This window comes from Artemia sp. Qi Xiang Cuo, chromosome 13 (genome assembly GCF_049724085.1).
Source record: "Artemia sp. Qi Xiang Cuo chromosome 13, ASM4972408v1, whole genome shotgun sequence".
In the NCBI taxonomy this organism is placed as follows: domain Eukaryota; kingdom Metazoa; phylum Arthropoda; class Branchiopoda; order Anostraca; family Artemiidae; genus Artemia; species Artemia sp. Qi Xiang Cuo.
This window is the reverse complement of record NC_142806.1, coordinates 30,092,218-30,104,365: the sequence shown is the minus strand read 5'-3', so window position 1 is coordinate 30,104,365 and position 12,148 is coordinate 30,092,218. Positions and strand designations below refer to the sequence as shown.

General features: G+C 34.1%; 1 protein-coding gene across 1 annotated transcript in view; it reads left to right on the top strand.

Moving 5' to 3' along the window:
* LOC148945173 (microsomal triglyceride transfer protein large subunit-like) overlaps positions 1-12,148 on the top strand; it is a 68,100-nt gene that overhangs the window by 26,204 nt on the left and 29,748 nt on the right. Inside the window, exon 3 of the mRNA XM_089098965.1 lies at positions 10,134-10,253. Within this exon, the coding sequence (XP_088955091.1) occupies positions 10,134-10,253 (120 nt within the window). The remainder of the gene's footprint in view (positions 1-10,133; positions 10,254-12,148) is intronic.

Below are 12,148 nucleotides of genomic sequence, written 5' to 3'. Positions count from 1 at the left end.
AAAAATAAAAGGAGAAAAAAGCATAGTTAACTAAATGAAGTTATTGCGTTATTCGCGATAAACCATGTCTTAGTGACAAGAAAGTGCCAGTCGCTAAATGGAAAGCGAAGCTGGCTTAGAAGACCGGTTTATGAAAATATGCGGGAATAACGACTAAATAACAAGGGGACTTGTTAATTAAGCAAAACACACCCAAGAAGTGAAGTTAGGTTAATCCTAACGAACTATTACCTTTTGTTTATATATTTATATAATTTGGGCCATATATTTGCACATTAAGGGCGGGAGTAGTTTAGGTTAGGGGTGCTACCATTTCGACTAACCGTCAGAACCACTAACCGTCATAACATCGACAAAAAAATTATGAGTTTATATAATAGTAATATATATATATATATATATATATATATATATATATATATATATATATATATATATATATATATATATATATATGTATATATGTATGTATTATATATATATATATATATATATATATATATATATATATATATATATATATATATATATATATATATATATATATATATATATATATATATATATATATAATAGTTCAGAACAAATTTCGGCCATAGGCATCCATAAGGGGGGCAAGGGGGGGGGGCTCCAGCCCCCCCCCTGGCTGAATGAAGGTGTTATATATTTGTATTAATTAAAAAAGACTTTTTCTACCGAATAAGTTTTCAAAGAAAAGTAGAGCTCTATTAAGTAAAAAAAGGGCAAATATAAAGTAAAATGATCTTTCAAGCGCAAAACTACCACAATCCACTATCAACAATTAAATGAAACTCAAAACGAACAAAAATTAACATTACTAGGGCTGACAACCCCCATGCCTTCTCAAGACCAGAACATAACATAGGCTTTTTACTGAAAAAAACAAACAAACAAAAAACAAATGACTGTGGATTGTCAGTTTGATATACCTATAAGCACAAAACGAAGTGCCAATTAGACCCGGTAAGCCCCTTCCCCCATAAAATTCAGCCTGTGGGCGCCCATGATTTCGGCTATATATTTGCACATCAGGGGGGGGGGGGTAAAGCATAGCATTTATAAAAAACCTAACATAACCTAGGTTCCTCCCCCACCCTAAACCCCAAAAAACTAAAGTTTAAAAATTTTAGATCTTTTGACGGTTAGTAGTTCCGAAGGATTTTTTTTGTCGATGTTATGACGGATTTTGTCGAAGTCCTGACGGTTAGATGTTATGACGCCTTCCCATCCAAATACTTTACCCACACACACCTGCAAATTAACAGGCTATTTGAATATTCACAAAGCTTTCATTGTCGTTATGAATTTTTCTTGATAAACTAGTATTATAGGATAATTGATCTTAGTCAAGAATTTACTATTTAAAAATACTAGTCATTTCCTGAAGTCATTGATTACAAAATAAAAAACTGTTTAAAGTCATAAGCGTAATTATTTGAATCTAGCGCTAACACTACTTGACAGAAAGACTTTCCAGATCTAGCCAATTCTTGTCTTCTCGCGAGTAATACAACTTTCTGGAAGCTTTCCGTTAGTAGCGAATATCAATGGAAAGCTAAGCCGGATTTTCTTTCCTGCTCGCAAATAAAACCTTTAATATAAATGTGATATATTATGTATGTGACTAATGTATTACTGAGGCGGAATCAATAAAGAATTATACAGAGTAAAACAAATTTGAGCAGGGATTTATAAGACATTTAGTGCAGGGATTATCTGAACTATTATAATGCCAAAAATTAAGAGTTTATCTGAATTACGATTCCATGCCTAGGGTGCAAGAATAATATGCGAAAAGATAGATAATGCGTCAAGAATAATTAATTTTTTAGGATATCTTTTACGTCTCTAATTTCCTATTATCAAACAGTAACGAACAAAAGTAAGGAGTGACATGGCTCAATAGTAACCAAAACTCTAAAAAATGGAATTTGGATATCAATTGTATTTTTCGACTGAAGAAAAATCACGAATGTGTGTTTTTTTTTTTTTATTTTTTTTTCCCCCAGGAATCATCGTATCGAACCGATCGTCCTAGAACATCGAGAAAGGGCTCACTTGAACGGAAATTAAAAATTTTTAGTGCTCTTTTTAGTGCCCTTTTCCCCAAAATCTTTCGATCAAAATTTTGAGATAGCCATTTTGTTCAGCATAGTTGAAAGGTCCCAAAACCATGCCTTTGGACTTGACCTCCCACAGCCCCTGGGGATAGGTTTTTAAGTTACAAAACTTGTCCATTATTTATGTATAGTATTTGTTATTGGGAATAATACAGGCATTTTACGGGGGAGGGGGTGTGCCTGGGGCTGGTTTCCGTGGGGAGGAAAATTTCCGATTACCAGGGGAAATTTTAAACCGGGGGGATTGACAGAATTCCTATAAGAAATTATTTTGATTTGTATTACTTTCTCTTTGCCAGCTCTATTTTGCATGTGGAGATGTTCCGGGGGATTTCTCCGGGGACAATTTTCAGCGTGTTTTGATTTCCGGGAAAAAAAATTCCATGAAAGGGGGGATATCCTGGAGTGATCAGGAAAAACAGTTGGAGCTTAAAGTCTGTTTTCAAATGAATGTATGCTAAGGATAATTTTTCAGGCTGAATTGTCTGCAAGTAATTTTTCGGAGGGGGGGGGGTGTTAAGCGAGGATGGAGTTTTAAGGGATGGGGTGTGTTTTTCGTGGGAGGAACTTTCCACGGAGGAGTTTCTCTTCAGAGGAGGGAATTTTTCCTAGAACGACTATATAACAGAACGACTTTCATAGTCCCAATTTTTTTAGAACGACTCCTGAAACACAATGGTCTTTTAATTAGAATAGGAAGATTTTTTTAAAAAAAGCTAAAAACTTTAGCATGGAGAGCAAGATATTCAGGAGGAGGCAACCACTTCATATACGGACTAATTCCTGTTCGTTTTGAGTTTAATGTTGCTCCTTACATTCAGTTGAAAAAACTTGTGTTTTAATTTAATTTATAATTAAAGCACGGCTTTTTTATTAACGAAAAAAAGAAAAGAAAAAAAAGAGATTAGGGGACTCACCAGCAGTTCTAAGGTAAAATCCTCTTTAATGCTAGGCACAGTATTAACATTGAAGTAAAAGACGCTCAAAGAAGGAGGGGAACCGGGGAAGCTGCCTCGGGTGCCATGACTGGGGAGGCATGGCTCGGGGGTGGCCCACTTAGATAAAATTTATCACTTTGGTTCGGCTTTTTTGCTTATATTTGAATCGGGAGGGGAGGCTTGGGGCGCTGTAATCAGTTTTTCCCCGGGCACTACTAACCCTAGGAACGGCTTAGATTGGAGTGGTAACATAGTCGTATGTTCTTCCTCTTTCCGACTAAGCTTCAATGTCATTAATTTTTATTGTTCTAAACAATGGAGGAGGAGAGGGGTTGTTTGTCTCTGAAGGTATGGATCACTCTCCGACAAAGTTATCTAGAAAGCATTCAACCTAGAAAGATGGCCTAAACTAGGCTCTCACTGGCCACAGGAGTAACATTTAGCATCGGCAGGCAGGTTTCCCGCCGTTTGATGAATAAAATTTCTTCTTGAGGGTTAATATTTGATTCTGTTTTGTATCGGACGTAAGGTTCACTGTTCAACCAGCAAAATTGTGTTTAGAACAAAAAACCCTGATGCTTAAACTGTTCTAAAACAGAAAATTTGTATTCTTATTTAGGTAGGTATTCAAAAAAGCCTTTTTTCGTTTTTTTTTTCTGGATGAATAATTGTCCTTTGTTTTTTTGTGCCCTTAGTCTATTTACCCTTTTTTTATGAGCTTCTCTCTACCCATTCGAAAACGTTCTGTTTTGCCTTTGGCCCCAGCTCGCTTGCCTAAAAGTAGATTTCCCTCTTAATTTTTGGGTCATTCAAACCAGCTAGTTGATGTAAGGTCATTCAAATGAGCAGCTAAAACTGTCTTTAGACAATTCCCCTGTGAAATAGCTAGCAGGTATTTCTTATACAGTCATACTTGCCCAATATAACTACTGTTGCTTCTAATATCCCAAACTTAGCTCTAAGATTCATCTTGCTATTCATCCAAACTCTCGTCAACTAAAAAAAAAAATAAACAAAAACACTACGTTCCTTGTAAATTATAATATTTAAGGGAACCCTATCACCCCTCGCTTGGGGGTCGCAAGAAATGTTTCTCAAATGACCTTTACAAGAATTTCGAAATATTTTTTGTGCGACTTAGATTATTATTAAATAAATTTGTGTGAAATTACTGCGGCAACCCTCCGGATTGAAAAATTACATCGTAAATAATCATCATTACTTGGAGTTTTAGTACCCCCCCCCCCACCCGCCTGAAATTTACTTGGAGTATCAAAATTTCTGTCGTTTTATTCTTTACCCAAAAAGTTTTAAAAATAATTTTTACAAATTTTAGGAACATTTTTCCTGTTACATTACTGTTAGATTATCTTAGAGAAGGTCCAAGAATGACCAAAATTTCAAAATGTCCACAATTATTAAAACATGTGGAAAAAAACGCTGCAGTTTTCTGGTACTAAAAGCTTTTTTCAAGCTTCAGTCCTTCTTTCTAGCAAAATTTTTATTCCCCCTCCCCATCCATGTAAAACTTTTATGAGGGTGTTCTTCGTAAGATCTGTTGCTACAATAAGCAGCAAAGTCAGTAAAAAAAGAAAAAAGTATCGATCCAAAAGCATGTGACCAATGTTAAAATTTTGCAATTAGGTGTAACTTGAATGCTTGAAACTGTCCCGATCTTGGTTCTTAGACAAGACAAACTGCGTAATTAACTTAGACGCAAGACCATGTGTGAATGCTGTTAAATTCCGATATTAGATTGGATCTTGAGGGTTCGATGATCATAATATCTACTTTGTAATTGCAGCTTTTATAGATAGAGATTTTTAGTTTAGGAATTACTATTTTAAGATATTTTGAGAATTATAGTTTTGGTTATTTTTAGTTTTTTATTAACAGTAAATCAATTGACTGGTTAAAAAAGATGGATCTGGATTAGTAATTTAGTTAATAAAGAAGCTCTTTTGCTGAGGCTGATCATGGAATTTTCCTGCATTTGAAATGTTTTTTTTCAGTTGTCCATTTATTGGCTACCAAAGCAAAAATTGTTTCAAAAGTGACGCAAGGTGTTTCTATCTAGCGAAACTATAATTATCCAGAACCTTTTCATTTTTTCTATCATTTTATTTCAAAATGTAATACATTGCATCTCAATCTAGATTCATATAGCCTATCTACCATGACAGTGTTTGTAAGCATCGTTTCAAATTTTGAAATGTTCAGCGGATGTCATTTTCAAATCTATAGGGAATTTTTGCTTTTATTCAAGTAAATTAATTTTAAAACTTTATTTCAACGTAACTCCTAAACAGGACTCCTGTCAATAGATATTACTGAAAACATAGCAAACAGTAGTCAGCACGCCAAAAACATTTGAAAGCTTATTATAGGTTGGACCATAAGTGATATTATCCAATCCTAAATTATTAAAATCCTAATTTAATGATGAAAGAACTCCAAACCCACGAAAATTCTCTGTTGGTGCGCTACGGATTTAAAATTTTCAGTAAATGAAAACATTTCTTCTAATTTTCTTCGGCGATGGTGCTGGAAATACTATATCTGTGAATTATGAGCAGATCAGTTCAATATTGGGCATTCAGAATGTTTAGTATGGGGCAAAGTACAAACTATAAGAATCACCAAGTAAATTCTTAGAAGAAGCATGTTTAAAGTCTCACATTGAAATTTTCCTGTTCCACAGCGCCCGAACGGAAATTTCACCTTTTTGCTTTAATGTTAGGTCAATTTTGTTACTAATTTGGCTCATTGAATCCAATTGATGCGTCAAATATCTGTTTCTATAAACATAATGGTCACGTAAATGGAGAAAGTTGTACATTTTTACCATCCAAATGTTCTTTATCTGGTATTTTTTGAAGTTGAGTTTTTAACCTTCATCATAGATCTTTGGACCAGATATGTCAAGACTGGGGGGCACTCCTCCTTCCCTGATAAATTTTGCAGTCAATAAAAAGATAAATCATTAAGTTGCGGGTCGAAGTCTAAAAGGTCTTTGCAAAGTTTTTGTGCAGTATTACATCACTGAACCGTCAAACCGAAAAAAAAAGTGGAAACTAGTTCTATAAATATCACAATGCTCTTCGCTTGTAAAAATTCAAACATAAACTATTTTTTGATCCCCACTGTGTTAATCACACATTTCTTCTGCTCACATAATCACAGGATGAAGCAAGACTGGGTGAATACCCTCAAGGTTTAGAACTGACCTTTTAATAAAGCTTCCAGGCCACTGAAAGTGCGTCGAGTCTAGAATATTTTTATCTTTGCGTCAAAAGAATTAAATTGAATTTAATATCCGTTCTTGATGTGAAAAAAAAAGTAATAAAAGGGAAATTTTAAGAATCAGAATAAAATGAGGATTCTATTGAAATGTGAATAAAGTTTGAGAAGCTAAAACGGTAAAAAAACAAGAGGAACAAAATATGGTTCTTACGCAATTTTGCTCACTCAATCACTAGTTGTTTTACCCAGTTTACTGCCAATTCATGGCATTGATTGTTTTTTGCTACTGCAATCATGAAAGTTATTCTTTCTAGTGCTCGATAATTATGTATATTTTCGCTCATTTTATGGTGATTTCTCATGCACGTTTTTATATTCAAATTTGGTGCCTGCTAAGTTCCTTGTTCCTCCAGAAGAAAGGCTGGACTAAAGGTCCTTGAACACCCCTTTGGCGGCATTGGAATCGATGATGAGGTTAAAAATAACCAGAAACTTATTAAGCATTTAAAATGCAATAAAGAGGTAGAAAATTATGCTGCGTTGCCTTTTTTTCAGGGTGTCAATCTGTTCGTGATTAAATGACTTGTTTTCGTAAGGCAGTTGAAGCCACATTTTTTTCTCTTTTTCAATTTTTTCACTTCTTCAATTTTTAGTTCTTGGGAAATAAATCCCCTTTTTACAGAAGATTTTATGTTTCGCAATCAATTTTAGTCTATTTATGGTTTAAGGGAATTCAATACCACACAGAATCAGCATTTCTTGTCCATTATAAACTTTTTTAGTTTGTGTGGCCAAACTATTTAGAATCGATTGGGTGGTCTTGTTATAACTTGTAGAGCTTGGAAAAGCGATCCGAATAAACGCCAGAAAACTAAAAGCCGACATCTACTTTCCCTGAAATTTTAGAAAAACTATGTAACTTCTCTTGCTTTATGCCGGAGATAGAGATACTTAGTTTTAGAGAATTGATATCATTAGGAAGACTTTTTTTTTGTATCAAACAGGGCAGAATTTTCATTTTGAAATTTAGGAAAAGTGTTGTCCCTAAAAACATTCTAGTATACCTGCTGGAAAATGCCGAAAATCACATCAAAAGAACTGTCATCGACAACTCTTCGAAGTTTTTGGGGTAAAGCCCACTTTGATTGAATACTTTGCCGACACAATTCCATTGTCTTTTCAAACGAATTTCATATTCAAATTACAAATAACCAATAGGTTTCAATGATAAGTAGTCCCCCAGGATAATCCACTAATGAACCCTTTGAGACAATCAGCTGACTTTGAGGCTCACAAAATGATGTTTAAGGTATCGAATCCTCTTAAAAGTGAGGGTAGAAATAGGTATATCTACGAGGAAAGCTTCAGAAAGCAGTGTCTTTGAGGTTTAATAAATGATCAATATACTGGCTCTTTCTCCTCATGACAGTAAACAATGAGAAGAAAAAAAGACCAAAAGTTTGAAAAGGAAAACAAGTAGACAAAACCAAAATTTTACTTTTTCCTTTCTTTATTTTCAAAAAAGTTCTTTCTCTACTTCCTTTCTCTTTCTTTATTTCGTTATTGCTATTAACTTTGTTATTATAGAGCCGAGCATGGTAGAAGCACTCTTTTGCTTTACAAAATTAATTCTGTCTACTTGCTTTACTCAGATAAAGTTAATGCTTCTCATTGTTGAAGTAGATGTTTTTTATTTATTTTTTGTTTTATGACAAAGACTATATGAACAGGTTGAAGGTGGTCCGATAATCATAACATTTGTTTTTTTGCAAGTAAATTTAGCTTAGGTGATGGTTGCTCTTTCTAGGTCTGAAAGCGGTCCATTTGTATTCGATTTAACGGGACCGATAAGTCGAGAAAAATAGTCATGTGACTGAATGCGGAAATTCTATTTCTAAACATTATTTTTCTGGATACAAAAAGAATTTTTTTTTATATTTTTTTTTTTACTTAAGGCATGTTGAGTTCCTTTTGCAAATTATTATGATTTTATATTACGATACCAGGTGCAATTACGTAGGCCTATACTATGCAACTAGTTCATTTGGAAAAAAAGTAATCAAACCTTAAAGGATCCTTTTACTTTAATATGAAATATTAATAAATCATGTGGTGCGTGGAATACATATTCAGGCAAAGTAAGAAAAGAACAAGTTCTGTAATTGATTCATATTTCACCAGAGCACTGAAAATTTACCAATATCCCAAGATTAGCTTTGAAAAATTTAATTTAAAAAAACCAAAACACATTAAAAGGAAAAATATTTATAAAGCACCTACTTTTTTAGAGTCTTGTTAATATAGGCTATACTTGTCCCAATATCCCAAACTTGAGAAACAAAATCCCACTTGAGGAACAAAATCCCAAGCTTCGGAACAGTCTGAAGCAGGGGCAGTCTTTTGCTTCTCATAGATATCATTAATGTGACTTTAATTCATGGGTGCCCATAAGCTGAATTTTAGGGGGGGGCTTACCTGGTCTTATCGACACTTCCAATGCCGTATAATAGAAATCTCAAAACAAAAATATAAAATATAAGGCAGAATCATTCAGCCAGGGGGGGACGCTGGAACCCCCCTCTGCCCCCCCCCGCATATGGGCACCCATGCTTTAATTAGCTTGTCATACATGAGGCATCTAAAACTGTCGAACTCATTTTTGGCATACAAAATTTCACTAAGAAGAAATGCCCATGTTTTCTCTTTCAAAATAAAGAATGCGCTAGATAAATTTAATTTTGTTTTAAAATTAATGCTTATACTTAACACTTCGAAAATACACGCGATAGGTTTGACGTTATTATTTTCATCAGCACCGTCTCTTATTCTTCCTGAAAAAACATAAATAGCTCCAGAGAAATAAGAAAAAGGATTGTCTCGAGAAGCTCGCTGATCGATGGACGTGACTGCTAACTTAAAATTTTTGTCAAGGAAATGTTAAAATGAACGTTGGTTTTATAGTAATAACTATGTATCTTTGAAATTGTGATTTGATAATTTGCAAAAAGGTAGTTAAGATGTCTAAACAGTATCCAGAATCAGTAGAAAAAACTATGTATTTTTCTAACATTAATGTAAAAAAAAAGCTTATTTGATAACTTGTGATTTCGAAGACGATGCCAGAATAACCTTCTTGTCTACCAAAACTTACAGAATTGGAACATGATCTGTTTTCTAATCTGATACAAGGAAACAAAGCAAATGAAGGACCAACATTTTCCTTAAAGAAAAAAGTTTTTCCAAATTCGATGCTTCACAGATTAGAACCAACCTTAATTTTATTAAAGAAAAGAAAAAAAAGAGTTTATAAAGGGAGACAGCTTGCATCGAATGCTTTGAAATGAATGTCTAAAAAAAAAGATATCGAATTTTTTTTTTAGCTCAAATAAAAAAGAAAAGTAGCGGAGCCTAGTCTGCTCTATTTCAAGTCTAAATGTCCAATTAAGGTATTTTCGTTGTTAAAATCAGTGTTGGTTCCTTGTGTTCTTTTTCTAATTTTGGGCCCCGAGTAAAGTAAAACTAAAAGACGATGGAAGTCTGTTGGTTAATTAGACAAGTTTTCTGGTACTGCCTTCAAATTATGGATTTTCATCCAGAATTTTTTTGTTGTTCGTAACAGAATTAATGGCAGAAGACCTAATTTTTCAAAAGATTCTGGGGTTTATTCACTTAAAAAAAAAAAAAAAAAAAAAAAAGAAGAAAAATGAGAATAAAAATAGAAACAAAACTAGCTTTCAGGCCTGCTTTTGTATTTTGAACCTTTCCTGTCGCTTAATAACTTTCTAATCACTTGATAACTATAATTCTGAAGCTTGGTCACTGCCCACAGGAGGTACAAGGAGCTACGAATTGGGAGGAGTCTACAAGTATGCTTACGATGCTGCAGTTCTTGTAAATGGAGTCGAATCTCTTGAGGACAGCTTACAACCAGGTAATTTGTGACTTTTCGTTTTATTCATGTTAGACCTTCTTCAGAAGAAGGAACCGCTGATTCTTCTACACAGCTGTTTTACCTTGGGAATTGAATTAAAGAGTAGGACTTGAACTTAAAATGTGCGGAAATGCCCAAAAGCAAAGAACAAGGTTTCGCTCATAAGCGTTTTTTTTTGTATATGGTAATTGATTGGCGGTGATACCGATTATTACGCTGTCAATTTTGAATAAAAAAAAATGGAAAATAATCATCAAGTATCTCAATCTAACATATAAAAATTTTCTGGAAACAAACTTTAGGCTAAAGTTGTTTGCAGTAAAGCTGAAATCTGTCAATTGGTGCCTGAGCAGTGTTACCAACACCTCAAAACAAAATGTACCACAAATTGCATGAAAAATGTATAAAAGACAAAAAAATTGTACCATATCCAAAATTTTTTTTCCGCGTGTTACGCTTCGCGTAACACGTTTCTCTCTCCATTTCTTTGTTTTTCTTTCTCTTCTAACACAGTACATTACTCCTGACAGTACGAAATTGTTCGGAGTAACATATATTATTACAGAAACATTTTACTACAGGCCAACAAAAGTCGTTTCGGCCATTTACGACCACTTATAGCATCTCTAGAAATTGATCCCAAATGACGATTTTAATACAAATCAGGGGCTAAAATTGCATTTTAACCTTGTATTCTTACAGCATATTGCCGGAAAGCAGTTGCTGAGACCTAATTTTCCATTTAATAGTTTGCATAAAAATCCCCTTTTCCCTTTTATGAAGATCTCGATAGAGGGGAGGATTGTTCCTGTAGCCCTCCCTAATATAAGCTACCGCCTAAAAACAATACCGGAAAAAAAATTCTTTTGAAATCGAGACTGATTAAAGAAATGACTTTGAGGGTTATGGTCTGGTTTAACACCTACTGGAGATTTTAATTTGGAAACAATATTTTTCTCCAAAATGCCCTTAAAAGGTACTCCACTCACCTTGTAAGGTCGAGTTTGATATATCCCCACAAATGGTACAATTGAGGCCATGTCTTTCACTAATTTTTAAATCATCTTTTATTTTTAAAACTGGAACTGGCTTTATAAACTTTGAGTTATCTGAGGTTGCAACTAATATATACTACAGAAGCTAAACATCAGAAAAGATTAAAAACACGACATTAAACATCACTATTTGAGTCAGAAGCCATGGCGGCACTTGCTGCTGCAGATTTTCTGTACCCTTTTCCAGTCATTAGAAGTACCTAACGATTTTAGGAAAACCTTAATTAAGCCACTTTATAAGAAAGGTGATAAAAGTGAGTGTGGTAGCAATTGAGGCATTAGTCTCGTCTCTGTAGGTATTAAATTACTTAGTAATATGATACTTCTTAGACTGAGAGATGCCGTAAACAAAGTTTTAAGAGAAGAACGGTGCGGTTTTAGAAAAAGAAAAGGATGTGTCGACCAAATTCTCACTCTTAGACTAATAATTGAAAAGTGCCTGAGTTTTCAAACACCTTTGGTCCTCAGTTTATAGATTATGAGCAAGCGTTCGATTCTGTTGATAGAAGAGCTTTAGTAAAGGTTTTTCCTTGTATGGTATGCCAGACAAATAGATTAAAGTAATTAGTGCTATGTACGAGAGTAACACTGCTGCGGTTAAGGTAGGATATGAGGTTGGTAGCTGGTTTTGTATTAAATCAGGAGTTAAACAAGGTTGTGTTCTATCCCCTTTATATGGATTATTTCGATGGTCGTCTCAAGGAGCACAGTAAGGACAATGGGAGATTACAGACTCAAATGGGGAATAAAAAGTTTCCTGGACTTTCCAAATCCTGGAGATATTTTGATGTTAAATTTTGAAAATGTTCCGATCCTCTTGAAAAGAGTTTATCAGTAAAA